At 35.5% G+C, this 26,264-nt stretch overlaps 1 protein-coding gene across 1 annotated transcript in view; it reads left to right on the top strand.

Moving 5' to 3' along the window:
- Positions 1-26,264, top strand: part of LOC139961091 (major facilitator superfamily domain-containing protein 4A-like) — a 99,266-nt gene that overhangs the window by 14,292 nt on the left and 58,710 nt on the right. Inside the window, exons 2-3 of the mRNA XM_071959975.1 lie at positions 8,738-8,933; positions 21,951-22,196. Of these exons, the coding sequence (XP_071816076.1) occupies positions 8,738-8,933; positions 21,951-22,196 (442 nt within the window). The remainder of the gene's footprint in view (positions 1-8,737; positions 8,934-21,950; positions 22,197-26,264) is intronic.

Here is a 26,264-nt window from a genome sequence, read left to right as displayed (position 1 = left end):
TGAATATATAATGAAATCATAGTGAGTTGGAAAATCCAGAACAGTAAAAAAACTTCCAGCCTCCACTGGGATTCGAACCCGGGCCTCCCGCTATATATAATATATAGATAACCTGAAGTATTTGATGTACAGAATTTATTATGTCAATAAATTACGATTTCAGTGATATATGCAGCTACACACAATGCAGGATATAACACTTTTCGTTGATCTCGTGAAATAAAACATTAAATTCGCTTCTTTGATAGAAGAGAGGGTTACTTATATTACTGTAGTTTTGGACTCCAAGTTGCTCTAAAATTATGACACCTTGGGTATTAAACACGTACATACATGGTACAGGTACCACCTTATCAGCATAACTTTGGATTGATTTATGATTATGGTCTTCGGGCACCTGCAGGGAGATGCCAGATCCAACGAAGTAGAACAGTTTGGAATAGGTAGAGCTCTGATTTATGCTATCAAAGTCAGTGCGTTTCTATGTCATAAATTTTCCTGGGAGATGTAAGCTTTTAAAGCTGGCAGTTAATATAAAGTGTGTTTGGAATGTTTCTAATAATTAACTGCACAAGTGCAAGCGGTGAGGACTTTATCACCTTCTCTCAGTTTCATTCCACCAAGATGTTCTTTTCATCTTTCACCAAGATCATCTAATTTTTTGTTACATTGCTTCGCCCTCTCTCCTGCACAGATTTCCAAGCGGTACTCCCTTTGCACCCTTTTTTCCCTTTTCCATATTTTTGCTTGAAAAAGAAAATGTAAAATACAATGAAAATCACAGTATTGGACTTTTAAAGCTAACTTAAGAAAGGATTTATTAAGACTTTTTGCAAAGAATATATTTGCCAAAGCCAATCCCCTTCATTCTAAACTATCAAACCACTCATTGTGCAATAATAAAATGTACAATATAAGATACACTGCAATAAAACCTTATTTTTGAGAATACTCCTTTTTTAAAAACTTAATTTAGATACCGAGCTTCACATATGATCCAATTCTGCGAATTACAGCTATTAATTGTTATAAAACTTTTCCTCTCCTTTCAACCTTTGTTTATTCGACATTTTCTTCCAAAGAATTATAATTGTTTTAATAGCTTATAAATTGTTTAATTGTTATAAAAGAATTATAATTCTTGCAAAGAATTATAATCTTATAATTGTTTTGTATATTGTTTTGTTGTAACTATTCCAGTATAGGACCTCACTGTCTTCTATAAGTCAAGTTATAGATGATGTAGTTGTTACGATACTTCAGAGGATTTCACAGACATTATTTTACTTTACTTACCAAAGAAGCACCGTAGCTAGATGGAAGGAAAGGAAAGGTCAGCTATAAAACCTTAAAAAAGATGGAAATAAGCTCCATGAACTCACACATTAGTAACACCTATACCTAGAAAGGTCTATACTTTAAATAATCATGCGCTGTACAATGATGTTAGACGCCTAGGGGTCCCTTATTAGTAATCGGAAATGCCCTATTGCCTCTCTGTGGTATGCCTAATATCACATTCGAACAACTTGCTCATAAACCCATCTACATCCGATAAAATTGTAACGTAGAATACCAGCTTAATATTGGAAGTGATATCAATCTGAGGGGAGATAAGCAAGTTTAAGGTATATGGGTCTATTTTTGAAGGGTAGATTTAAAAAAGAACTTACAGATAAAGTTGTGCATTACTTTGACCCTAAATTGAGTCAGTCAACTGGGGGTCAGAGTACTAAATTTTTTATCATTTGGGGTACGTGTATATATATATGTTGTCGGAGACAGGTAAAGTTATCACTCATTATCATTCATAATTACCCAGAGCAGACAAGTTTTGAGTCGAACATTTCAAAACAGCTGTAGATTTACTCATCGGCCATCACTTACATGTCTCCACATAAGTATCGCACTATTGCTATTTGCTTTCTATGGAGTCTGCTTGTAATCTTTCCATTCTGACCTCCAAAAGTTACTGAGTATCTTGTTGAGTGTATCAATTTAAAAGGAACAATTTGAAAAAAATATGTGTTTTTGGTTCCTAAAGATTCAAACCCTGGAATTGTTTGTATTTGTGGCATCTCATCTTCATGTGGTTTCCCCAATTCTCTTTTATATATCTTTATAATCTATATCACATTTTCGTATTAATTTTTTTTAAATAATTGTTGCATAATTGGGACTAGAACAGGAGAGCACTATCACCATAAAATGATCTAAATTATCAAAATCTTTACCACAGAAATGCTTTTTAAAGGAGTGCCTGTTGAGATGAGGAAACATTACATCACAATGGGACTCAGCTTGCAGTAGAAGTGAAAGAAAAAAAATGGAAATTCCACCTCTCTAAATTTTTCTTTTTCTTTTTCTTTGTATATGATTCATGAAGATTGCAAATTCCCCAAACTAATTAAAATGTGCTAAATTTGCCGAGCATGGGTCGTGGATTTTATTAATATTATTCTGTAAACCAAGACTGCCGCCTTAAGGGTTCATTCATTCATGAAATGATGTTCATCTTGTAGAGATATGTAACAGAATACATTTAATTAGAAGATCCCCCATAAAGAAAAAAGAAGAAATACAGAATAGACCCAGAACATGACCATCAGCAGGTATAGTGACTTTGTTGGATCAGGCAGAGATCAGCACTATATTATATATATATATTATATATTATATTTATATATATTTCAATATATATATTTCAATATATATATATATATATATATATATATATAGCGGAAGGCCCGTGGTTCGAATCCCGGTGGAGGCTGAAAGTTTTTTCACTATTCTTGATTTTCCAACTCGTTACGATATATATATATATATATATATATATATATATATATATATATATATTTATATATATATATATATATATATATATATATATATATATATATATATATATATTTATATATATATATATATATTATATTTATATATACTTTATACAGTATTACTGTATCTTTACGTACATACCTACCTCCATATTTTCTGTTACATATCACACACTTCCTCACAAGTACAATATACTTGCAACGTATATCTATATATATGCTGCCCTAATTTATACTCGTTTGCATATAATGTACGGTTTGTTGTCACAAAAGCTCAGGAAAGCAATCATGCATGATTACCGGGGACTCTTAGTCATTCATCATAAAGTGCAAATCGGTCACGGCTTAATCCCAGAAATATGAAAGCTGCATGATTAGATTGCCATAATATCGCGGTATACCATCAGAACTTTTTGGGGTGAATTATTGCTGTGCGTGATATACTGATAAGTTTCTTGCTCGTTTTATACTAACGTTTATAGATCATTGAACAGTTGAACAGAATTTTAGACAAGACCTGTGTTTCGTGATAATCAATGTTAATTGGATGTGATAATACTTTACATCACTTCAATTAAAGGTGTAATAAAGAGGGTGGAATAGAAGATGTATATTAAGTAAAGCCATATCACTTCTGGATCTCTTACTGTATACATACCTTCACGTCTTAACTATGGTATAAATATGGTATGGTTCCCCTCTTACCATGTTAAAATGTATTTTTCAAGAAAAACGTAAATTAAGAAACCTTGAAAACTGCTTGTAATTAAGTTATTTCCTTTGTTTTAATTTGTGTTTACTTTAACACAAATCAAAGTTTTGATCCAGCAGGTATAGAAATGTAAATTTATGGAAAGTACTGTAACTTTAATTGGTTGGTTGTGTATGAGCCAACTTTGGTTGCAGCTTGCCATGGGCTAGTGTTATAAAAGACTAGTACGATGGTGTACGACTTGAATCTCTTTGGCCCTTTTCACATGCTGCAGTCTAACATTCAAGGGGTACTGTAGGGGTACTGCAGGGGTACTGTAGGGGTACGGCAGGATCTTAGCTTCCCTCTAAAGGTAACATGCAAAGATGACCCCGGACATGTTCACATTTGAGAAAGAACCGTGGATGGACGACCGTGGTACCACAGAGCATTATGCAAACACAAAAGGTTGTGACTATTGATTAAGATTAATAAAAACAGCCATATAGTAATAGTACTACAGTCTCCCTACCTTTAGACTCACCATGGCGGGTTTTTCATGCAGCAGTGACAATTTACGGGCAAGTAACAGAAGATCTTTGTTTGATTGTGTGATCCCTCGTGCATGCACACTTCAAACTTGATGACCCTTGTGGGGTGACAGGAGCCTCCCAGGGAAGGGAGACCATGATCGCGGGGTCTGATCCCGAGTTTGAGAGAGTTTCACATTCACACAAGAAATTTGATTGCCCTTGTGGTATCAGATTTGATCCCCTTGTGTTTCCAAATAATGATCGGGACTTTTGAAGGGCTAGCTGTGTAAGATGTAAAATGAAACCGGTGATTAGTTTTCATAATCTGCCTTTGTCTGTATCATTGCCTTCAAGTGTTGTAGTTTAATATCCTTAAATTATATAGTTTTGTAAAGAACAGATGTCGCAGCATCATGTGCTGTACGTTCAAAATAACAATTGAACATAAAAACAAACTTTAACATGACAATAAAATAAACAGTATTTTGCAAACTAGATCAAAGCTAAACGCTGTTTTAATTTTTTTTTTTTTTTTTTTACTATTTACAATATCACTCAGCTAGACATCTGTGAGTACATAAAGCAGCTCTGTAAAATTTAGTTCCATATGTTTTTAGTCCAATTCTGGCAACAAATGTGCAGAAAGTTCTTAATTTCTCATCACAATGAAGCATGATCGTGTGAACACTGTGCAATATCCTGTTAAAAAGATTGATTTGTTTTGGAGCTCTGTATAAGTGTGAGGAAAAATTCACACAAGTTCTGAGGTCACATTTGAAAAAGAAAAAGGAATAATGAAAACAAGTGAGCAATTCTGTAAACTAAATTGAACCCAAAAAGTTCTGCATGTCTAGAACATTTCTTATCAGTTTTGTCATTTGAGAACACTGTATCAAATTATGAAAACCAATAAGATTTCAATTAAAGCCATAGTTGAAGAGGTAGTATTGGTTTTTAATTTCTAATTATATATTCGAAGCAATTTATTACTGAATATCATTATTATTTTAATAGGTCTAGTGAAGCAATCATGTTTTCGCAGCCTATACAAGTGTTACACTTTGATGGATTTATTGACATCTTTAGTTTTTTGGCAATTAAAAAATCATTGTTTAAGTAGTTACCATTTGTGACTAAATTGCCATTAACTTGAAAGCGACAGATTTAAAGTGTTCCGACATCAGCAGGAAAAAGATATCTCAATTATCAAACTGTGAACATCTCACCACAATTGCTTGCACAACAGCAAAAGTGGTTTCGAAATTCCTCATTAACAAGGATGCTGCTGTTTATTTTGAACTTCACAGTGTTGTTTGCATTAATTTCTGATACAGATTTTAAATTGATTTGTTACCTTTATCCCATAACGAAGTAATTCATTATCTTGACAGATATATATAGTCGATGCTATATTTATATGCTAGTTTTTAATATATAGTAAAAATTGGCTTTTTCCAAATGTTAATTTGATTTGATGAAATGATTAGAAAAACATACAAAATGGATAGAAATTAATATTAAGTCATTAAAATGTTACTACTATAAATTTACATCGCTTACTTGTTTGATGACCTAACAATTAACCTCAGCACTTGATGGAGATCTCACTCTGTACCATGCCTATATACAGTGACCTGGTCACTGTACCTATTGAACACTGTATGGCACGTATGCCCTCAGTGACCGGTCACTTCTATAGCCAATGACCCTACTCCTCATCGATCGTCCAAAGTACAAGATCACAAAATTTGCATTTTTTTTTTTTTAAATTGGTCAAAACTTGAATAGTCCAGCTAAATGAGCTAGTCTGTACATCGCTGTGGGATTTTGGAAATTTTGTAATCTTGTAAACCGTAGTATCACAACTTTGGCAAATTTATCTCAAAATTGCTTCTTCCATAGATTGTGAAAGGGAAAGAAATTGATAAATCTATTTATTAAGGGAACATAAATCAGAACTTATATAGTGTATTGGTTTGGTTGTTTTGTTGCATGCAGCGGGTATTATATAAGTTTGGCATTAGTCGCGTGGCTTACTAACAACAAGATGCCGAGTTCACTGAGTTATAATTCAAACTATGCGTACATGTGAAAGAAAGGCAGATAGGATATATCATTAGCAATTAAAATGTACACATACATGTTTTACAGATCATACGCTCATTTTTTTGGCATCAATAAATGTTGAATGTGACAGAAATGTGACTGGGAAGCCAGGAAGCTCACATCTTTAGGAAATGCACATATAGATAGGTTTGTTATATATATTTGAAAGCCAACCGTCAGCAGCTGCCTCAGGTACGACAACTAAGTGTTACAGTTATTGATTGCCTGCCAGCCGAGGTGGAACGTCTTCAGAAACTCGAATCTTAAAAGTCATTACCAGCAGGGTAGCCTTGAGAATATACATGCGGAGGAAACTTAAAATTGGCTTTTTGACTATGTAAAATGTCAAAGAGAGAGAGACAACTCCTGGAGGAGGACACCTTTTTCAACGTATTTATCCTTTTAAATTGTTTAAAGTCCTTTTAAGTCATAGTGGGAACAGATAGATTTATACAAATTATCAGTCTGAAGGATGTTGTAGTAGAAATGTTTGTGAATAATAAGTCATTGAAGCTGGAAGCTACGATCAGAGCTTTTTAACTTCTTGCGGCTGATATTGCATTTTATGCATGATCAGTCTTCAGATCAATTTCTCTAGAGACGAGCTATAGTAGCTGCATTCAGCTTTTATTTCACCAAGTAAAATCTCAGATGAACAAGCTATTGTAGCTGTAGCTAACATATATATCCTTCATCAAGTAAAATCTCAGATGAACCAGCTATTGTAGCTGCAGCTAACATATCTTTCATCAAGTAAAATCTCAGATGAACTAGCTATTGCAGCTGTAGCTAACATATATATCCTTCATCAAGTAAAATCTCAGATGAACCAGCTATTGTAGCTGCAGCTAAGACATATCATTCATGAAGTTAAATCTCAGATGAACCAGTTATTGTAGCTGTAGCTAACATATATCTTTCATCAAGTAAAATCTCAGATGAACTAGCTATTGTAGCTGTAGCTAACATATATATCCTTCATCAAGTACAATTTCAGATGAACCAGCTATTGTAGCTGCAGCTAAGACATATATCATTCATGAAGTAAAATCTCAGATGAACCATCTTTAGTAGCTGCAACTAACATATAAAATATCTCATCATGTAAAATCTCAGATGAACCAGCTATTGTAGCTGCAGCTAACATATATATCTTTCATCAAGTAAAATCCCAGATGAACTAGCTATTGTAGCTGTAGCTAACATATCCTTCATCAAGTAAAATCTCAGATGAACCAGCTATTGTAGCTGCAGCTAAGACATATATCATTCATGAAGTTAAATCTCAGATGAACCAGTTATTGTAGCTGTAGCTAACAAATATCTTTCATCAAGTAAATCTCAGATGAACTAGCTATGGTAGCTGTACAGCTAAAATATATATCCTTCATCAAGTACAATTTCAGATGAACCAGCTATTGTAGCTGCAGCTAAGACATATATCATTCATGAAGTAAAATCTCAGATGAACCAGCTTTAGTAGCTGCAACTAACATATAAAATATCTCTCATCATGAAAACTCTCAGATGAACAAGTGCATCAAACTCCTGTGTATCTCTTAAACAATTTTCCTATTCAGCAACTTTGTTTTCCCTTTCAATTTTGTATATATACTTCTATATTCTGGAAAATCCATGGAAGCAGGACATCCCAATCCCCCCCCCCCCCCCTGCCTCCAACCCTCTAAAATTTTCTTCAATATTTGTAGACTCTCCTTTCTGACAAAGTGCAGCTAGGCCTAAACATCCTCCTGCATCAAAAAATGTTAGATGTGAATGTTGCATTTTTAGGCATATTTATAGCGTTGAAATTAGGGCTATAATTAAAGCTCAACATGTTGCTACTAGTACTGCTGATGACTATTTTCATTGTTTTGTGTGGGGTATGGTAGGGGGTGGTGGGGTATTATGCACCCCTTTACACCCCCTCTCATGGTTCCATACCTGCATTCTATTCATAAATCGATATGTAAAATAGTACTGCTTTTGATTGCTGCTGGATGCACATCCGATGTTGTAACCTACATCTTCAGTGTGGATATCTATGCTATACTGTACATGCCATTTGACTGAACTTTATGAGGGTAAAGATAATCTGGAAGATAACTGCATACCAATGGTGCATATCATCAGGGATAAAAGTTTTTCACAGGGTATGCCTAAGTCAATTGTTATCAGCCCTGGTATGGTTTATAGCTCCACTGTTATATTCTATCCAAGATGTTGTGTAGAATTGCTGGCTGCAATTAAAATTAGAAAGTGCGATTGTGTTATTGTCTGATGATCCAGTTTTACTGGAGGGTTCATAGACCTTGTCATGCTTTAATCTTTATAAGTTTACATAAAATTGGTTTCCCATAGGAGAGGATAGGGGGTGGATGGTGGGAGTTGGGTGGACCATATTGAAACAGAAAAGAAGAATGCAACAACAATCTATCTATACGGTACAGCATAGATCCCTAAATGTAGGGGGGGGGGCGGGTTAAATATATTGCGCCTGTACAAGTTCTTGAATTATGCATGCAAAACTCTTTTATAACTTTTGTTTTCTATTTTTGTAATTGCAGATTACCGGCAGATCCAATGTTGCTATGTTCTACCACCATAATTGCCATCACCATCGCTTTGATACCATTCTGCCACTCCCTGAGTCTTCTCCTGATAGACATGGCAGTCATGGGTATATTCATGGGTGTCATAGACACCATAGCTAATGTCTCCCTCCTAAAGATTTATGGAAAATTTGTCTCTCCTTTCTTACAGGTAAAGTTTTCCACCATTGTCAGATTGCAATATATAGTTATATATGTATCTAAATATATATAGATATATATATATACATATATATATATAGATATAGATAATCGACTTTTAGAAATTTAGACTTGCTATTTTGTAGAGTTGAAAGCTGTTTCATATATTGATCAATGCTGTTGAGCAAGAATGCATGTGCATGTCAAAGTTAGAGATACATTAAAGGTGGCCAGCAACCAGCTGGCCAGTGTTTTGAAAACTTTAAACATCTCTTACCTTAATATGAGTCCAACTAACAAATTTGACTACTCAGCTGGTTTGGTCGGTCATAATCCAACTATCCTTTACTCTTGAATTTCAGTTAATTTGCATAAACTGTGTTGCAGTTGTTTGTCTGTATTTATGTTTATTTATGTGTATTTATTTCTTCTTGCCAGACACACAGTACACAACTTTCCTTTAGCAATCTCTATCAGAGATCATACGTAGTTTCTATTCCCTTCTTAACGAACTTGTGATACCTCAGCAGACATACTGTAACACTGTTGTGATCTAACAGTTACAGTCTCAATGCATGTAAGGGGACTAGAAGTCAGGGATTAAATGTTAAGATTCTCATGCCCAGACTATAGCTTGGGTAACTTTACTTCAAAATTACTTCAAACATAGCATAAGATATTGAACAGACTTAATTAGTTAGAATCCAAGCTTATTAAAGCAAAGTTATCTGCATGTGTTTCTTGAAGCAAGAAGTATGTACACATTTTTCCAATTTTATGCTGATAAGCATAGGAACCTACAATCGTATCCAATGTTACAATGGATATTCATTATTAGAATCTGCAGATGTCATAAGGTATATGTCGGACTCTAACCATAAAGAAGCGTTTTTTGCCTATAATCCAATGGGAAGCAGGACACTTCGCCCAACAACCATTTCGCCCAACTGCCATTTCGCCCAACCTTACCATTTCGCCCAACCAGCCTGGTCATTTCGCCCAACCAGCCTGGTCATTTCGCCCAACCAGCCTGGTCATTTCGCCCAACCAGCCTGGTCATTTCGCCCAACCAGCCTGGTCATTTCGCCCAACCAGCCTGGTCATTTCGCCCAACCTTGATTAAATATGATACTTGAAAAGTAAACGTTCGGGAATTGTTAAAGTTACAGGATACGAACCGAATATTAAGGAAACTTGAGGACCGATCAGTGTGTTGGGGGTTAGGTTTGATAGTAAACGTTCGAATATTAAGGAATATTAAGGAAACTTGAAGTCCTTTTCTTTGTATAACTTTAGTAAGGAAACGTTACAGAATACGAACCGAATATTAAGGAATCTTGAGGATGGACCAGTATTTTAGGGGTTAGGTTTGATAGGTTTTTATGAAGACCGATTCCCCTGTGTTTGTATAACATTAGATTAACACTATGTAGAACTAGATAAACACATAACTGCTGTGAACAATACCCTTGATTAATGCCTGGCAGACTTGATAAACCTTGACCGAAGTCATCAAGCAGAACAATAGGTGTGGATTAATAAACCACAAACAATAGGCCTCCGATAAACGTCTGGTTGACCGGATTAACGCTTGGCTGACCAAAACAATAACTGCGGATTACTGACTCACAAATGCAATAACATCAATTATTGACATCAGCCTGTCAATCACATGGGATAAACCCAAAGGATGGATAAAAGCCCTGCCCATTATACCCGAAATAACTGCTCAGACTCCGATCGATATCGAGCGGACCTCACTTTATTTACCTATTACGAAGTAACCTTACCCAAAATAAATCAAATTGAACTGGTGGAATAGAAAAAGTAATATTATTCTGACTGAATATTAGTAAAAATAAGGTTGGGCGAAATGACCAACACGGTTGGGCGAAATGACCAACAGGGTTGGGCGAAATGACCAACACGGTTGGGCGAAATGACCAACACGGTTGGGCGAACTGACCATGCTGGTTGGGCGAAATGACCAACGCGGTTGGGCGAAATGACCAGGCTGGTTGGGCGAAATGGCAGTTGGGCGAAATGGTTGTTGGGCGAAGTGACTCGCAAGCATCCAATGCCTATATTTGCCTATAATCAATCAGTCCTTTCTCTATTAAGATAGACCTATATACTTCTATAGTGAACACAGTTTGAGATACTGACGTATGCATGCAGCCTACTTTTGGAAGACAGTTTATAAAACAGTTTGTAAATTTCCCACAATCATGGACACTGTGTACTGATATGTCAACTGAGTATAGATACACTAGTATAATATATGTTGACATGTTCATTAACATGACACCCAAAATAACTGAAAGGGGCCCTCTTGTTCACTAAACTATATGATGTACTAGGTAGGTTCTATTTTATGGGACAAAATACAGAAACAGAGACCAAAAGATATCTTTACTGACATTTAACATTGGTTGTTAACAGTCATGTTTCAAAATGAAAAACAAGACCACAAACTTGATCGAAGGTTTCTTGAATTGTTCTGGAGAGGTAGGGAAGAAAAGGATCGACCACAGAGTTTTATCTTTCTTAAAAGAAAATTGGCTTTCACTTTACATATATTTTTCTCTTTGCTGCGTAATATATGTTCCTCAGATTTGGAAGGAAGAGGAAATGGACAAAGAGTGTGAAGTAAGGCTCGATGAAAGTGCAATGAAAAACAAAAGTTTGGACTATAGAATTCAAGGTGCAGTAGGCATATACTGTAGCTACGTCTTCACATGTATGCCAATTAGTGTCACAGGATTGCCTTACATATATAGTACTAACTACTGAGCTTAAAGTTGTATCCATTATGTTAAACTCAAAGAATAAATATATGTAAATAATATTGAAAATGATTTTTTTCAATTCATTTCATGAATTCATTTCAAATATAATCTCCATTGCTAGGCCACAGCCTCTGTGAGACTACAAACCTCAATGGTTTTGAACTCAGGGGTTTTAGGCAATTGTAGCAGTGTATGACAACATGAGCTGCTAAATTTATGTAAGAGGCATTTTTGTTTGATTTTTGGAAAAAAAATATTATATATATATATATATATATATTTATATATATATATATAGATATAGGTATATATTTAGAGAGAAAGAGAGATATAGATATATGTAAGTGTGCTCAAAGCACAATGAAGACTTATCAATAGCAATCCAACATGAAACTTAATCCTTGGATGCCAATAAGTACTGTAGCTACAGTGTGATAGTTCAGTTACTAACATCTTATAGATTCTCAACCTACTAGATCGTACTAGTTTTCCAAACTGGACAAATCCAAGATTTGTCAACTTTGATTGAGTGAATTATAGAAGAGACATTATAAACAGACAATACAAGCAAAAATGCATTTCAGGAGAATTAAGTGTAATCAGTAGCAATTATAAACCATTGGCGGTGACTAAGTTTGGATTTGTTGAGCCTTTCTCTACTATATTCTGGTATTTAAATTTACGTTTTGAGCAGTTTTAAGTTCAATATGAATCATCAATTTCAAATTCACGATGCAATGTTTCTTCTTCAATACTGTTCATTCATCTGATTTTTTTTTTCATGACTTATGAATATATACTGCTCCTTTAATAATTTGAACAATTCATCTAAAATACCCCCAAAATGAAGAAAAATGAAGATTCCTATTTTCTACGTACCAGACATTTTGGATTTGATACATCTCATTAAGATGAACCCTCTTCACTGCTGAAGTAATATCACAAGATCTCTCTTGATAGCATTAAGGGCTTTGAGAGGGCAGATGGTCGTAAAAATTCTCAACTCTGTGTGAATGAGATCCATTTATTGTTATAAATAGCTTTTGATGGAGAGGGTCTTATGTTTTTGTCAATAAAGTTCCACTGTCTTCAAAGATTTAAAACACATAATTAATTCGGTAGGAATGGAATTAGTATTTTTTGTGTATATTACAGACGTTTCCAGCACTATTTAGGTCAGCATGGTGCCATGCATGTTTAAGATACAATAGGTGCCTTTCCCAAACCGGTCCGTCTGTAGTAGTCCTTTTAATCATGGAAAATAAAGTTTTGTTATCAGATCCATTACATCTAACCAACCAACCCTGTACCTGTTAAATTACAATTAAATAGTAGAGTGCATTTAACCCCCCCTCCCTCCCCCCTCAAAAAAAATTTCTTGTATATATATGCCCTGACTTGGAGACTTCTGGAGCTTTTATCTATTTATCTAGAAAATATCTGACACTGTTCTATAGCATGCATTAGTTTTATCTGCAAATACAGCGTGGGCATATATACATACTACTTGTCTGTAATTTACTTTGGAATTCAGAGAAAAACCATTATCATCCTGTTGGACTGTGTGTGCATATTGAATGAGCATATATATATCTTGAATGAGGGTTTAGCAAATGCATTTTTCTGACTTTCAAACTATAAACTGACTTCCTTAAAAGCTAATACAGTACTCTGAGAGTGACACAGAAAGGAAAGACAAATCTGTGGAGGTAACTGCATGGGCTAAGTATCTAATATTAGGTACCATGTTAGAAGTAGGAAGCTGAGGGGGGCTGCAGCATTCGCAGCCAGGCTGCGTACGAAGGACACATCAATCTATTGTGCTCTGCAGTTTCACAATAGTTGGTGCAGGTTGGCATGCACAGATGATCCCTAGTGCTTTATTGATTCATGCTAGCTGCACATGTTTATTGCAGCAGCTGCAACTGTTTGTGTTGACATGGTGCCTATAAGTTGGGAGGGTCTGCATGATGCAATTCTCATCTTAGCTCTTAGATCTTTTAGAGGTGACTTTTCAAGAAAGAGAAAAGTAAGTAAAATAATAACTAGACCATATATATTTATGACATCAATCCTTTAATGAGCCTCATATAGCTGTCAAAATCTCAGTGCGTTTCTTTGTTTAAAGAACATTCTTGAATTTCAAATTTTGTAATAATTTAGTGCAATGTTAGCTAATTTTTTTATACTTAATCCCCCCCCTACCCCTACCCCCCATAAACATACATGCCCCAAACAGCAGCTCTGCAAAAAGATTTTTCCGTAAGCACTCAAGTATCTTTGACATACTGACTTGCACACTGATTCTTTTGAAAATTAATCAAGTAATTAAAAAGCATGGATTTTAAGTTTGATGCAAATTAGGAAAATTATGAAATAATACAGAGTACAGTAATTGCACGAGGCAGAAACTCACACTGAAGTCACCGAAGTAAAACCTGTTTGTGCTCATGCATGCAATGCACTTAGTGCTGCGGTAAACATTACATACAGTGCTGTACTTACTGTATGTTATTAATTACTTCTTGTTTCATGAGGGTGAGGGCGGGGAAGGGCAAGGGCAAGGGAGGGAGAAAGGGATGGGATGGGGGGCTCATCTGCATGTTGTCATTTGTGGATATCGGTAAAATAAATCTACATATAGTTATTAGTGTGGGATGTGAACTTGTATCAAAATTTCTGACATTGAAAAAAAAAAATTATTCCTATGTAAAATTAGACTCTTTTGGCTTCAGTATATTAGCATGACAACTCAAAACTCAGCATTTTTTCTTTATTTTTTTTACATTATTTGGGACATATAGTATAGTTGCTGAAACGTCATCCTAAATATATCATTGGAAAGTGCAGCACGTGTGTAAATGAATCACATTTGATCTAATGGCTTGGTATAGTACATGTATCTGAACAGCTGGCTCAATCCACAGGTTCACCTCAACAACAATCTCAGGCTTCTTTATCAAGTCGAGCGGACCTGATGACGTTGGTCATTATAATGCACATTAAAAGCATTCATCGCAGTCAATTTCACAACATCTCGGCACTCTCTCCATCTCACGCTGTGACGACGAAAAGTTTGATTATTTGCCACTTAAAAAAAAGTCAGGATTGAACATTTGTGGGAACTTGTTTTGCACCGGTTATTAAGGAATTATGGAAGCGTGCACTAAATTAATGAAGTTCCTTATGGGGGGGGGGGAAACCATTTTTTAAAATTTTATTCTAACCTCCTTGAACAATATATGTGCTTGGAACTATGATTAATGGCCCTACGCTACATAAAGCTTAATGGCACCCGACGGGACAATTAGTAGGTCCTTTATGGTAAGCCATCTTTCCATCATATAAAAGTTTCGAAGCTGTCGGAATGGAAAATTTTTAAAAGCCTCCGACATTTACTCCGAATGAATAATAATTGAAGTGTATTCGGTAGTTTTTAAATGATAAATGCAAAGGTACAATATTATAGTATTTTTGAAATTGCACAAAAAAATTGATGAGTATTTTAGGATATTCCTGTGAGTAAAGAATGTTTCTCACGATACATTTTTTCCGATAATCATTAGCTAATTGATTAATGGCTTTCGGGCAGTATTAAATGTTGTTTGTGGTACCTACTCCTTGGCTATCAGTATTATCTCTCATGTGAAGATGTTTATGTGAACTGTGCTGTAGGTATATGTGCGTCTTTTTATGTGTGTACGTGGGGAACAAGCAGGTTTGTGTTGTTTTCAACAATTTTGGCCAAAACATGCAGAATACTGTTTAACATAACATCTCTTAAATATTCAAACTAAGAAAACCTCATTCTGATATGCTACTGTATGACTAATAAGATGAACTCAAAAAAAGTTCCTTCAATTGATGATTCAATTTAAGTTAAATCATGCAATCTGGCAAGCAGTCAACCAATATGAAATATATTGAGAATTTAACTAACTCAGATGCAGAAGAAATATTAAGTGCAGTCGCGTCGCCAGACATTTCAATCTTGGGGGGGGGGGCACTGGGGGCGTACATCACTTAATTAGGGGGGCACAATGTTTGATTGTGAATGCAGTCCTGGGGGAGGGGTTTAAGGGGAGGGGGAAATTTTTGATTAATTGAGGGTCCTTAGATGCATTCTAGTGCTATATTTTGCAACTTGAAGTAACTTTATGTTCAAGAATTTTTGGGCTTTGTCTGTCCAATATTTAATAATAATAATAATAATAAATAAGATCTTAATATAGCGCCAAATACCAAAAGGCCTCTAGGCGCTTTACAAAACCTAAAACAAAATAGAAACATAAAAAGACAGAGAAATCAAAGGAAATAAAATGTCTAGAAAACACATAAACGAAAATTAAACAGTATGTAAAATAAGAACACAAAAATCTTAAAACACGAGAAGACTATAAACCAGACCAAAACCTATAAAAACAAAAAAAAAACAAAGGATAAGCACATAAAATAGAGTTATACAAAAGTAACAGTCCAGATAAAACCACGAGCATAGAAAAGTGACAAAATCACGTAGAGAAACTAAAAAGATGTGTTTTTAAAATTTTCTTAAAAATATATATATTTATGTTTTGAATTGAGGCAGATCAAATTTTTGTTTGAGTACTTTTTGACACCACAAATCGCATCTGGGGGGCACCTGGGGAGCACAATTTTTTGGGGGGAAGGGCATGTGCCTCCCCCCAGGCCACCCCCTGGCGATGCCACTGATTAAGTGCAATAATTACAGTAATATGAGTTTTCTATAGATATTTGCATTCACTTCACTGTGATCACTCTTAGCTGTGTTGGTAAAATATTCACTCATTAACATTTCATTGTCAAAAAAAGAACTATAATGGTGTCACAGAGTTGATTGGTTTTAGTATTTCTCAGGACAATTGTTAACATTAATGCCAAAGATTAATTAAACAAACGCTAGAAGCTGCTTTCATATTGGATACAGCTTCCATTTCATTTTCCGAGAGATTTAAGGGTACCATTCAAAGTTGTCTACTGTAACTTCACAGACTGACAAGGGTCAATTCAATTTCAGAATACGGTATATAACCCATCCTCTGCTCTAGTTAACTTCATTCCCGAGCCATTTCCTAATCCTGGTCTAAATTCTGGTCTTTGACTGCTCGTAGCCTTCTCAGCTGTCTTTTGTATCGTTACAAGTGTACTGCACTGCATTATCCAACTGAAGACACCCACCCATGCCTAGTCGTGCATGCAGATGCTAGGACAGAATTCTGTTTTTATCGCCACCGTCCTGGAATTGACGGAATGACTCTTCCCTTGGCATTTGCAATTTTTCTCTGAGTTCCTTAATTCCCCCATCTGCATCATGTTCAGTTTCCGACTCAATTCCCCGAAGGCAGTTAAGAGGATGAAATGAATAAGACCCGGAGAGTGAGAGACAGAGAGTCGAGAAACTGCATCTTAGAGAGGATAAAACTGTTTTATCCTTCAGTCAGTCTTCAGTCAGTCTATATTTTCTATCAGCTTCCTAAAGATAACTAAATTACAATGCAACTCAATGACAGATTTTTCCATTGTAGAGGTATACATGTTTACAAGTTTCTGAATCATTTGGAGGCCCCCTGTGAGAGGCGACAAACAGAAAATATATATATATATATAAATTTCATCTATCTATCTCTCTAGATATGTGCAAAATGAAAACATGACTGTGATTAATTCAGCGAATATCAGGCCAAATAGATGATATTGAGAATACTGGGATCGAATTGACAGACCTTGCTGTTTAGGATTGCCTTGTTTTGGTTAATTTCTAGGTAATTGTTTGGACAACTCACGCATGAAATGTCCTGTCATCCAAACAAATGCAAAACACTATAATATTCACGTTTTTGGCCAAATAAACCAAATAAATTTTTATTTTCAATGCTTCTGTTTATATAGTTACCATATATTTAAAAGTGAAAACCATTATTTACATTTGCAGTAGGGTTTACCTAAGTCTCCAGCAAACATCACGTTGCTAATTTGAGAGGCTAAGTAGCTTGGAGAGTGTTATACTGGAGTGCAGGATAAGTACCATATTGGACATAAACATTGGTACTTCTGATTATATATATTGCTGGTACTAAACACAAATTTACTGTACTTGAAGTGACATGTCGTAGTGGCTATATATATACATTTGTGATTAAAACTTTGTGTAGCCTAAGAATATTTGTAAAGCATTTGCATTTCCAAAATCTTTGCTACTGATTCATTTAAGAGATACATGACTTACTGACTATATAATGTGAGGACTAGACTTATCTCAAGTTGTGTAACTGTAGTACTCAAGACCTGCTCATAACAAAATGCTGGTACCCCCCTGCATTTGAAGCCTTTGTACATATCGATGATCGTAGAATTGTACAGTTGGTTTGAAGTTTTACAGTACATATCCATTTCCCAGGCCTTTTAGCTGCAGATTGTGGAGGTATTTATAGTTTATATATATGAATACAACCCGCTATGGCATGCTATATATATATATGAAGGAGTGTTAGCTCAGTGGTTAACGCTGGTGCCTTTCAATCATAAGGTTCCGAGTTCAAGTTACTCCAAGATTAATGTATGTCGTCCAGTTACAGAGTTGTTGACAATTCATAATCATGGACGTTAAATATGAATCTAAGAGACTGACTTCGGTCAGCTTGTAGCTTTGATAAGCCAATGAGGCTTCTTTGTGAGTTCCTGCTTGCAGGAGGATCTAGAATACATACATACACGCACCCATACATACACATACATACATACATACATACATATAGACAGCATCATAAAACATGTCCCAAGTCTAAACTGTACACAAGCTAAATGCCTCAATGCACACAAAACATTCATCAGAACTGAAATTAGAAGAAGATGAAATTGTTGTTATTCAACTGTGAAGCAGGATCTGTTTAGAGCTATAATTACATATATTGGGAGATTTTCTTGCATAAAGACAAACAAAGTGTGATGACTTTGATGGGATCAAGCTCACAATTAACGTCCAGTTTTAATATCTGGACGTTTTGTAGAAATAATATTTGTCGACAGATCGACCATGCAGCCGCAGGCTTACTTTCATGGCTTTGTGATCATAGTTAAGGAGTTGCCATGGTGATAGAGTTTATACTTGCAACCTGTATTGTAACATATGCTTAGTGACAGATTAAAGCTATCGTAATCAATGAGGATTTCAAAATAGATGAAGAGAGGTTAAAGAAATTTAATTCATAATCACTAGCAGATGATGGTGTCCCTGGGATTTGTCTTTATTTGTACTCGTATAATTGCTCAATAAATCTTAACAATCAGTTGTTGCATTGATTGTATAACCTGTTACTAAAAGATTGTACATACAAATTACAAGTTATTGAGTATAAATGAATGCAAACTCAATTAGGCCGTTGGCTGCAATAGCAACATTAATTAACAGGTTCCTATCAACTGTTCGCCAACCCTCTGTAACAGCGTTATGACTATGTATAGCTGTGGTGGGAGTGTACAAACACAGTTGTGTATGGCCAGTTACTATATAATCTAAAAGTCACACATCACAGAAGACATTATGAAAGGGCTGCTGGTTGTGTCTTAAATCTGTTTACGCCCTGTTACTCTGTTTTGAATAAGGAATAGGATTGATAGGAGCATATAAGAGAGGATGTAACACCGATGTGTATCAGCAGATTTACTGCGCTTCTCTCTTACCTGTCTCGACTCTACTACTGCACTTTACCATCTACCTAGCCTATTAACTGGTAACATTTACCCCCTGCACTACCATATCATATGACCCTCCTCTGGGTCAGCACCCATCACCTTTCACTTCCCAATCTTTCATTTGTGAAGTTTCTTTGAAAAAAAACAGTCATTAAAGTTTCTTTTCATATAATTAGAGTTCATATGTAAGCCAGTTTATTAACTGTGCAAAACACAAAACCAAGAAAAATCTAGTCTTTTGACATTTTTCAGAAGTTTGCACTGTCTGATGATTTAGATCTTGCTTAAAGTTTCTGTGAATTACTAGAGATTAAAATGGCCATTAATTGCCATTCCCAAACATGAAACTTGCTATTAATTTGATAATAAAGTTTTAAAACATTTGAAGCATACTGTATATCGAGTCTAAATATTTGCCCATTAGGATATAATTATCTACAATTCTGACCATCCATCCATCTGACCATCTAAGGTAATGTCGTAAAGACAACTTTAGTACACAAAGACACCGTTATTAATTTTGGTGTGCAACATAATTAAGTCCAAATTAGGTCAAGTGAAATCTATTACAGTTAAGTTTGTTTAGAAATAACCCTGAAATTTTCAACCATCAGTTATAGGTCATTGAATGACTAATTTCATTTCTGTCTGATTTTATCTTCACCTTAAATCAAGCATTGCATTGTCAATCTGTTGCATTTGGTATGAGATATGAAAGAAGTAAAGAACACACCCCCCCCCAATTTTTTTTTTTTTTTTTTTTTTTTTTTTTTTTTTTTTTTTTTTTTTAATTACCCAAAATCAAATTTAAAGTTTCTTCATAATTGCATGCTGGAATATCAGTCAATAATGTATAAATCTCTGTTTACAAAGTTAAAATAACAAAGCAGAAAATCCTGATGAATTTGAGAACTTTAAAAACTTCAAACACTGAGTAATATCAAAGCGCAAGATCAACACTGAAGTCTGAAGCTTTGATGGATATCGGAGGTGGATGTTATCAATTATGAAAGAACTAATTTAAACTATCAAATGCACGATTGCTTTTTGTATGAATTGACTTTTTCTCCTCTCTATAAGTACCTGTTTGCAGTCTTGTATTAACACACCTTCCTCATCTTTTTAACCTACTATTAAAAATGGTAACAATTTATAATCATGCACTTACTCTACCTCTTACGAATATGCAAATAGCTCTTAAGGTGAAGGAAGAGGAAGGGCCTAGATAGTAGCCACTCCCCCTGTTTAAGACTTTGACCATGGTTTTTTGTGTAGTCATAGGAGATAATTGCATATTCAATGAGTTAAGTGCATGATTAACAAATTCTGGTAAGGTTATGTTGATTATAGCACTGCACACTGCAATCCTACTTCCAAGGCATTTTTTTTGTAGTACACAACTGCATGGAAAACAATTGCTTTTTCCCTGAACTAAATATAATCTATCCCACAACAACTTTATTATACATGTAGCAATGCACCCAGTTTATATAGGCTTAGCCTCAATTGCTGGAATAATCCACACTATAATAACCTATGATGGATCACAGGTTTTGTTAGAAAGCATTTTTTTTTTTCTGTATAATTTTCTCTTGTTTTTATAAATTAAATGACCTTAAATTTTCAGCAAGCAAGACTGCAGTCAGAATTGCTGAAACTAAAAGCATGTGTGCAGACAGCACACTGTAGACGTTAGTTCTGTATACAGAATAATAAAGTTGCATACACAGAGTTTGTAATAGAATAGGATAAGATTGGAAGCCTACACACTTGGTTGATTTCTGGTTAATAATACCCTGCATTCAAATTAGGTCAAGGACACATGGTGTTGGATTTCATCCATCAAGAATCCTGTTCTATGTAATATTTAGGTGTTTTGTTTACAGAAGTAAATTTAACAGAATTTGTAACAAAAACAATCGATTAAATGTCAACATTTGAACTGGAACTGAGGGAGCCAACGATCACCATTAGTTAGTTTGCCTTTTAATGAAGCAATTTGCGATAGACATCTTTTCATACATGCAACGTAAAAAATATGTATGATAAAGCAAACATCACCTAGTATTCCAATTTATTCTAAAATTGGGTTGTCAGGTGAAAGTTTAATATTAACAACTAATCATCTAATCCTTTCTAAATATGTTGTTTAATGATCATGGTTATGGCCAGACATAATGCTAGATTGTCTCATTATGTCCAAATATGCTAGATATTAAAATATGGTCACCATTTGGTCAAATTCTTAAACTTTTTTATTACAACCTTCAAGGAAATTTTCCTCCCTGGAACATTCAGTCATCTTGTGTGTTCCTTAAAATTTTTTGGAAACTTCTAGCAATTTTAGAGTGTTATAATTTGGGGCCTATACTGACTACCTTTAACAATCATTTGACTAATATATCTTGATTGAGTAGTTCATGTAAAGGTATAAGTACAGTTATGGAAATACAACGGACCAGCTGATTAAAATATGACCTTGTGGTGGATGAAAGTTAACTCTGACTTTTTCTTTCATTTAACAGGCTCTCCACTTTTGCTACGGTCTAGGGGCATTCATTTCTCCGATCGTAGCCGAACCATTCCTACTGAATCAAGACTGTTCAGGTTACTTTTTGCCTAATGCAACCGATGATGATGTGTTGTCTCCGATATTGAGGGACCTGCCACTAACCACAGTAGCCCCTCGTATCTCGACGGAGGACACTCTGGAGCAAGCGCAAGACAAAACCCAAGTCAAATATGCTTTCTGGATTATGGCAGCAATTCAGGTGGGTTTACAGCAGTTGAGAATGTTGTTTTTGTTTTTAAAATTTCCAATAAATTTACTTTCAATGTTTCTTTTTAATCCTACTTTGAATAATATCTGTGGGCAAAAACGTCGAGACATGAAATTGAATGGTTCATTCACATGAGATTGAATGGTTCATTCACATGGAATTGAATGGTTTATTCACACGAAATTGAATGGTTTATTCACATACGGTCTTAAACCTTTCATTTGGTAAAATATGTCCAAAACGCTTTTAGCAGGAACGATACGATTTGATGGAAATGTTATTTTGGGCTGTACGGAAGAAAAACCCATTGACCATGATTTTTGATTGAGAAAACCCTGCACAATCCCCTGGAAACTCTGCAAACATCAATACAAATGGTTACAAGTAATGATAAGAAATATTACTAATATAAAAAAAACTTGTTGAGCATGTGTTGCTCCATCGCTATGAGGAATAAAGACGTTATTTTTCTGCAGGTAAATTTTGATCAACTATACTTCTTAGGTTACTTGAAAATAAACTATAAAGATTCCATCGTTAAAATTTGATCAACCGCTCGTGGCCGAATGCTGTCATTACTTTCTTGAGTGCAGACTAAGTACTATTGTTTGCACGGTCAGATGCAACCGGCTTAGCAGTGGTCATGGGCTGTGACTTGGGTTAATCTGACTGCAGGAAGACGGGAGCACCACGGTCGGACAGCAGGGTATTGTTTAGCCTGGAAGATGTTGGATTCCGCATAGCTGATTTTGTATATGGTGCCTTAATGACTTTTGCCCTTTCTTTTCTTAAAAATTATAGTCTAAGTAACTTCTGATAAACTTTATTCATTTTTGGTTCCTTGCTTTAGCAAAAGGAACCTATGCAGTCAGGTTGGCGTGTGTGTGTGTGTATGTATGTATGTATGTGTGTATGTGTGTGTGTGTGTGTGTGTGTCTGTGACACTTGCTTGGGTACGCTCTATCTCAATAAGGGAATGTTGGATTGAGGCCAAACTTGGACTATAGATCCGCCATATGGAGAAGGTGTGCCCTATTGTTTTTGGTGCCCACAAAGGTCACCAAAGGTCAGTTATGGTCCAAAAACTGAAAATATTAAAACTGCAATAACTCCCAGTGTCAATGTGCGACAAGATTGATATTTTGGGACAAGTTGTGAACTGGTTAGGGGAGCATTTTCAAACTTAACGGTCATGTGATCCGAGGTCACCAAAGGTCAATTAATGATAAAAAACTAGTATTTTTGCAATAACTTGAGAACGAAATGTCTGTTAGGGTTGGGAGTTGCCTCAATGTAATCCAATTGTCGACCCGCATCTGGGTGACCCTTGACCTCAATTTGACCTCTGGTGACCTTTTCGTGTTTTTGGGATTTTTACAGTTTCGATGCTATTTTCAGATGTCAAAGGTACCTTCTGATCATAAATGTCAATAGGTTGACCCCGTGTGACCTTTATGTGCGAAGTTATATGGGGTCAAAGTTTTTCGGTCGGAGTTAGGATGGTTGTACAGACTTTTCGTTTTGTTTTTTGGAATCAGGAGATTAAACTACATCTGAAACCAAGGTCAAAAGGTCAAAGGTCACATTAGAAAAAATGTGCTTATTTTGGGAGGAAACGAGCAAAAAAGAAAATGTTTGGTTTTGATGCTAGATTTGGATATCAAAGGTACCTTCCGATCAAAAATGTCAATTGGTTGACACCCGTGTGACCTTCGTGTGCGAAGTTATACGAGGTCAAAGTTAATTTTCACACATTTAATGCAACAACTCCCAGTTCCAAGGTGTAACATGGTTGATATTTTTGGACAAGTTGCAAATGGTATAGGGGAATATTTTCAAACTTACCGGTCATGTGATCCGAGGTCACCAAAGGTCAATTAATGTCAAAAAACTAGTATTTTGGGGGTAGAAAATGGGCAAAGAAAAAAATGTTTGAATTTTTATAGTTTGATGCTCTAATTTAGGTCTCATCAATCAAAAATGTCAATAAGTTGACCCAAGGTGACCTTTGTATGTTAAGTTATATGAGGTCAAAGTTAATTTTCAGACATTTAGTGTAATAACTCCCAGTGCCAAGGTGTTACACAGTTGACATTTTGAGACAAGTTGCAAATGGTATAGGGGAATATTTTCAAACTTAACGGTCATGTGATCCGAGGTCACCAAAGGTCAATTAATGATAAAAAACTAGTATTTTTTGCGATAACTTGAGAACAAATTGTCCGTTAGGGTTGGGAGTTGCTTCAATGTAATCCAATTGTCGACCCGCATCTGGGTGACCCTTGACCTCAATTTGACCTCTGGTGACCTTTTTAGTGTTTTGTGGATTTTTACAGTTTCGATGCTATTTTCAGATGTTAAAGGTAACTTCTGATCATAAATGTCAATGGGTTGACCCCCGTGTGACCTTCGTGTGCGAAGTTATATGAGGTCAAAGTTAATTTTCAGACATTTAATGCAATAACTCCCAGTTCCAAGGTGTGACAAGGTTGATATTTTTGGAGTAGTTGCAAATGGTATAGGGGGATATTTTCAAACTTAACGGTCATGTGATACAAGGTCACCAAAGGTCAATTAATGATAAAAAACTAGTATTTTTGCGACAACTTGAGAACAAATTGTCCGTTAGAGTTGGGAGTTGCTTCAATGAAGTCCAATTGTCGACCCACATCTGGGTGACCCTTGACCTTAATTTGACCTCTGGTGACCTTTTCGTGTTTTGTGGATTTTTTACAGTTTCGATGCTATTTTCAGATGTCAAAGGTACCTTCTGATCATAAATGTCAATAGGTTGACCCCTGTGTGACCTTCGTGTGCGAAGTTATATGAGGTCAAAGTTAATTTTCAGACATTTAATGCAATAACTCCCAGTTCCAAGGTGTGACAAGGTTGATATTTTTGGAGTAGTTGCAAATGGTATAGGGGAATATTTTCAAACTTAACGGTCATGTGATACAAGGTCACCAAAGGTCAATTAATGATAAAAAACTAGTATTTTTGCGACAACTTAAGAACAAATTGTCCGTTAGGGTTGGGAGTTGCTCCAATGTAATCCAATTGTCGACCCGCATCTGGGTGACCCTTGACCTCAATTTGACCTCTGGTGACCTTTTCGTGTTTTGTGGATTTTTACAGTTTCGATGCTATTTTCAGATGTTAAAGGTACCTTCTGATCATAAATGTCAATGGGTTGACCCCCATTTGACCTTCGTGTGCGAAGTTATTTGAGGTCAAAGTTAATTTTCACACATTTAATGCAATAACTTCCAGTGCCAAGGTGTGACAAGGTTGATTTTTTTGGACAAGTTGCAAATGGTATAGGGGAATATTTTCAAACTTAACGGTCATGTGATCCAAGGTCACCAAAGGTCAGCTAATGTTAAAAAAGTAGTATTATGGGGGGAGAAAATGGGCAAAGAAAAAATGTTTGAATTTTTACAGTCATGCTCTATTTAGGTCTCACCGATCAAAAATGTCAATTGGTTGACCTCCGGGTGACCTTTGTGTGTGAAGTTACATACAAGTTCAAAAGTTAATTTTTTGACACATTTAATGCAATTAAATCTCAATGCCAAGGTGTGACATGGTTGATATTTTGGGACAAGTTGTGAATGGGGTGGTGGAACATTTTGAAACTTCAAGGTCATGTCATCTGAGGTCACCGTTGTTATCATATCTGTTGACACGCTTGTAGGTCTCTTATATTTCTTACATTTTCGACGCCATATTTAGATCTCAAAAGTGCCTTTTGATAAAAAATCCGATTACATTTTGTGATCACAAAAGTGTTGGCTATAGTGTTGGTTACTTAATGGGAACATGTAGGACAATTACTTGGACTATTTCAGCCCAATCTTGCTTGATAATATGATGTGTATTGTCATATACCCCAAGCAAGTGTAATATTGTGACGAGCCCGGCTCCTCCGATAGTAAAACTATATCGGGACTCGCGATAGAAAGGTACTGGGATGTCTTGATGCCGTATTTACGCTTCTTCAGGAGATGTCTCGAACGGAAGAAAACAATGACTTCACACAAAAAACAATTTGACGAGATA

The sequence above is a fragment of the Apostichopus japonicus genome, chromosome 20, assembly GCF_037975245.1.
Source record: "Apostichopus japonicus isolate 1M-3 chromosome 20, ASM3797524v1, whole genome shotgun sequence".
Classification (NCBI taxonomy): Eukaryota; Metazoa; Echinodermata; class Holothuroidea; order Aspidochirotida; family Stichopodidae; genus Apostichopus; species Apostichopus japonicus.
The sequence above is the reverse complement of the archived record's forward strand: the minus strand, read 5'-3'. Positions and strand labels throughout refer to the sequence as shown.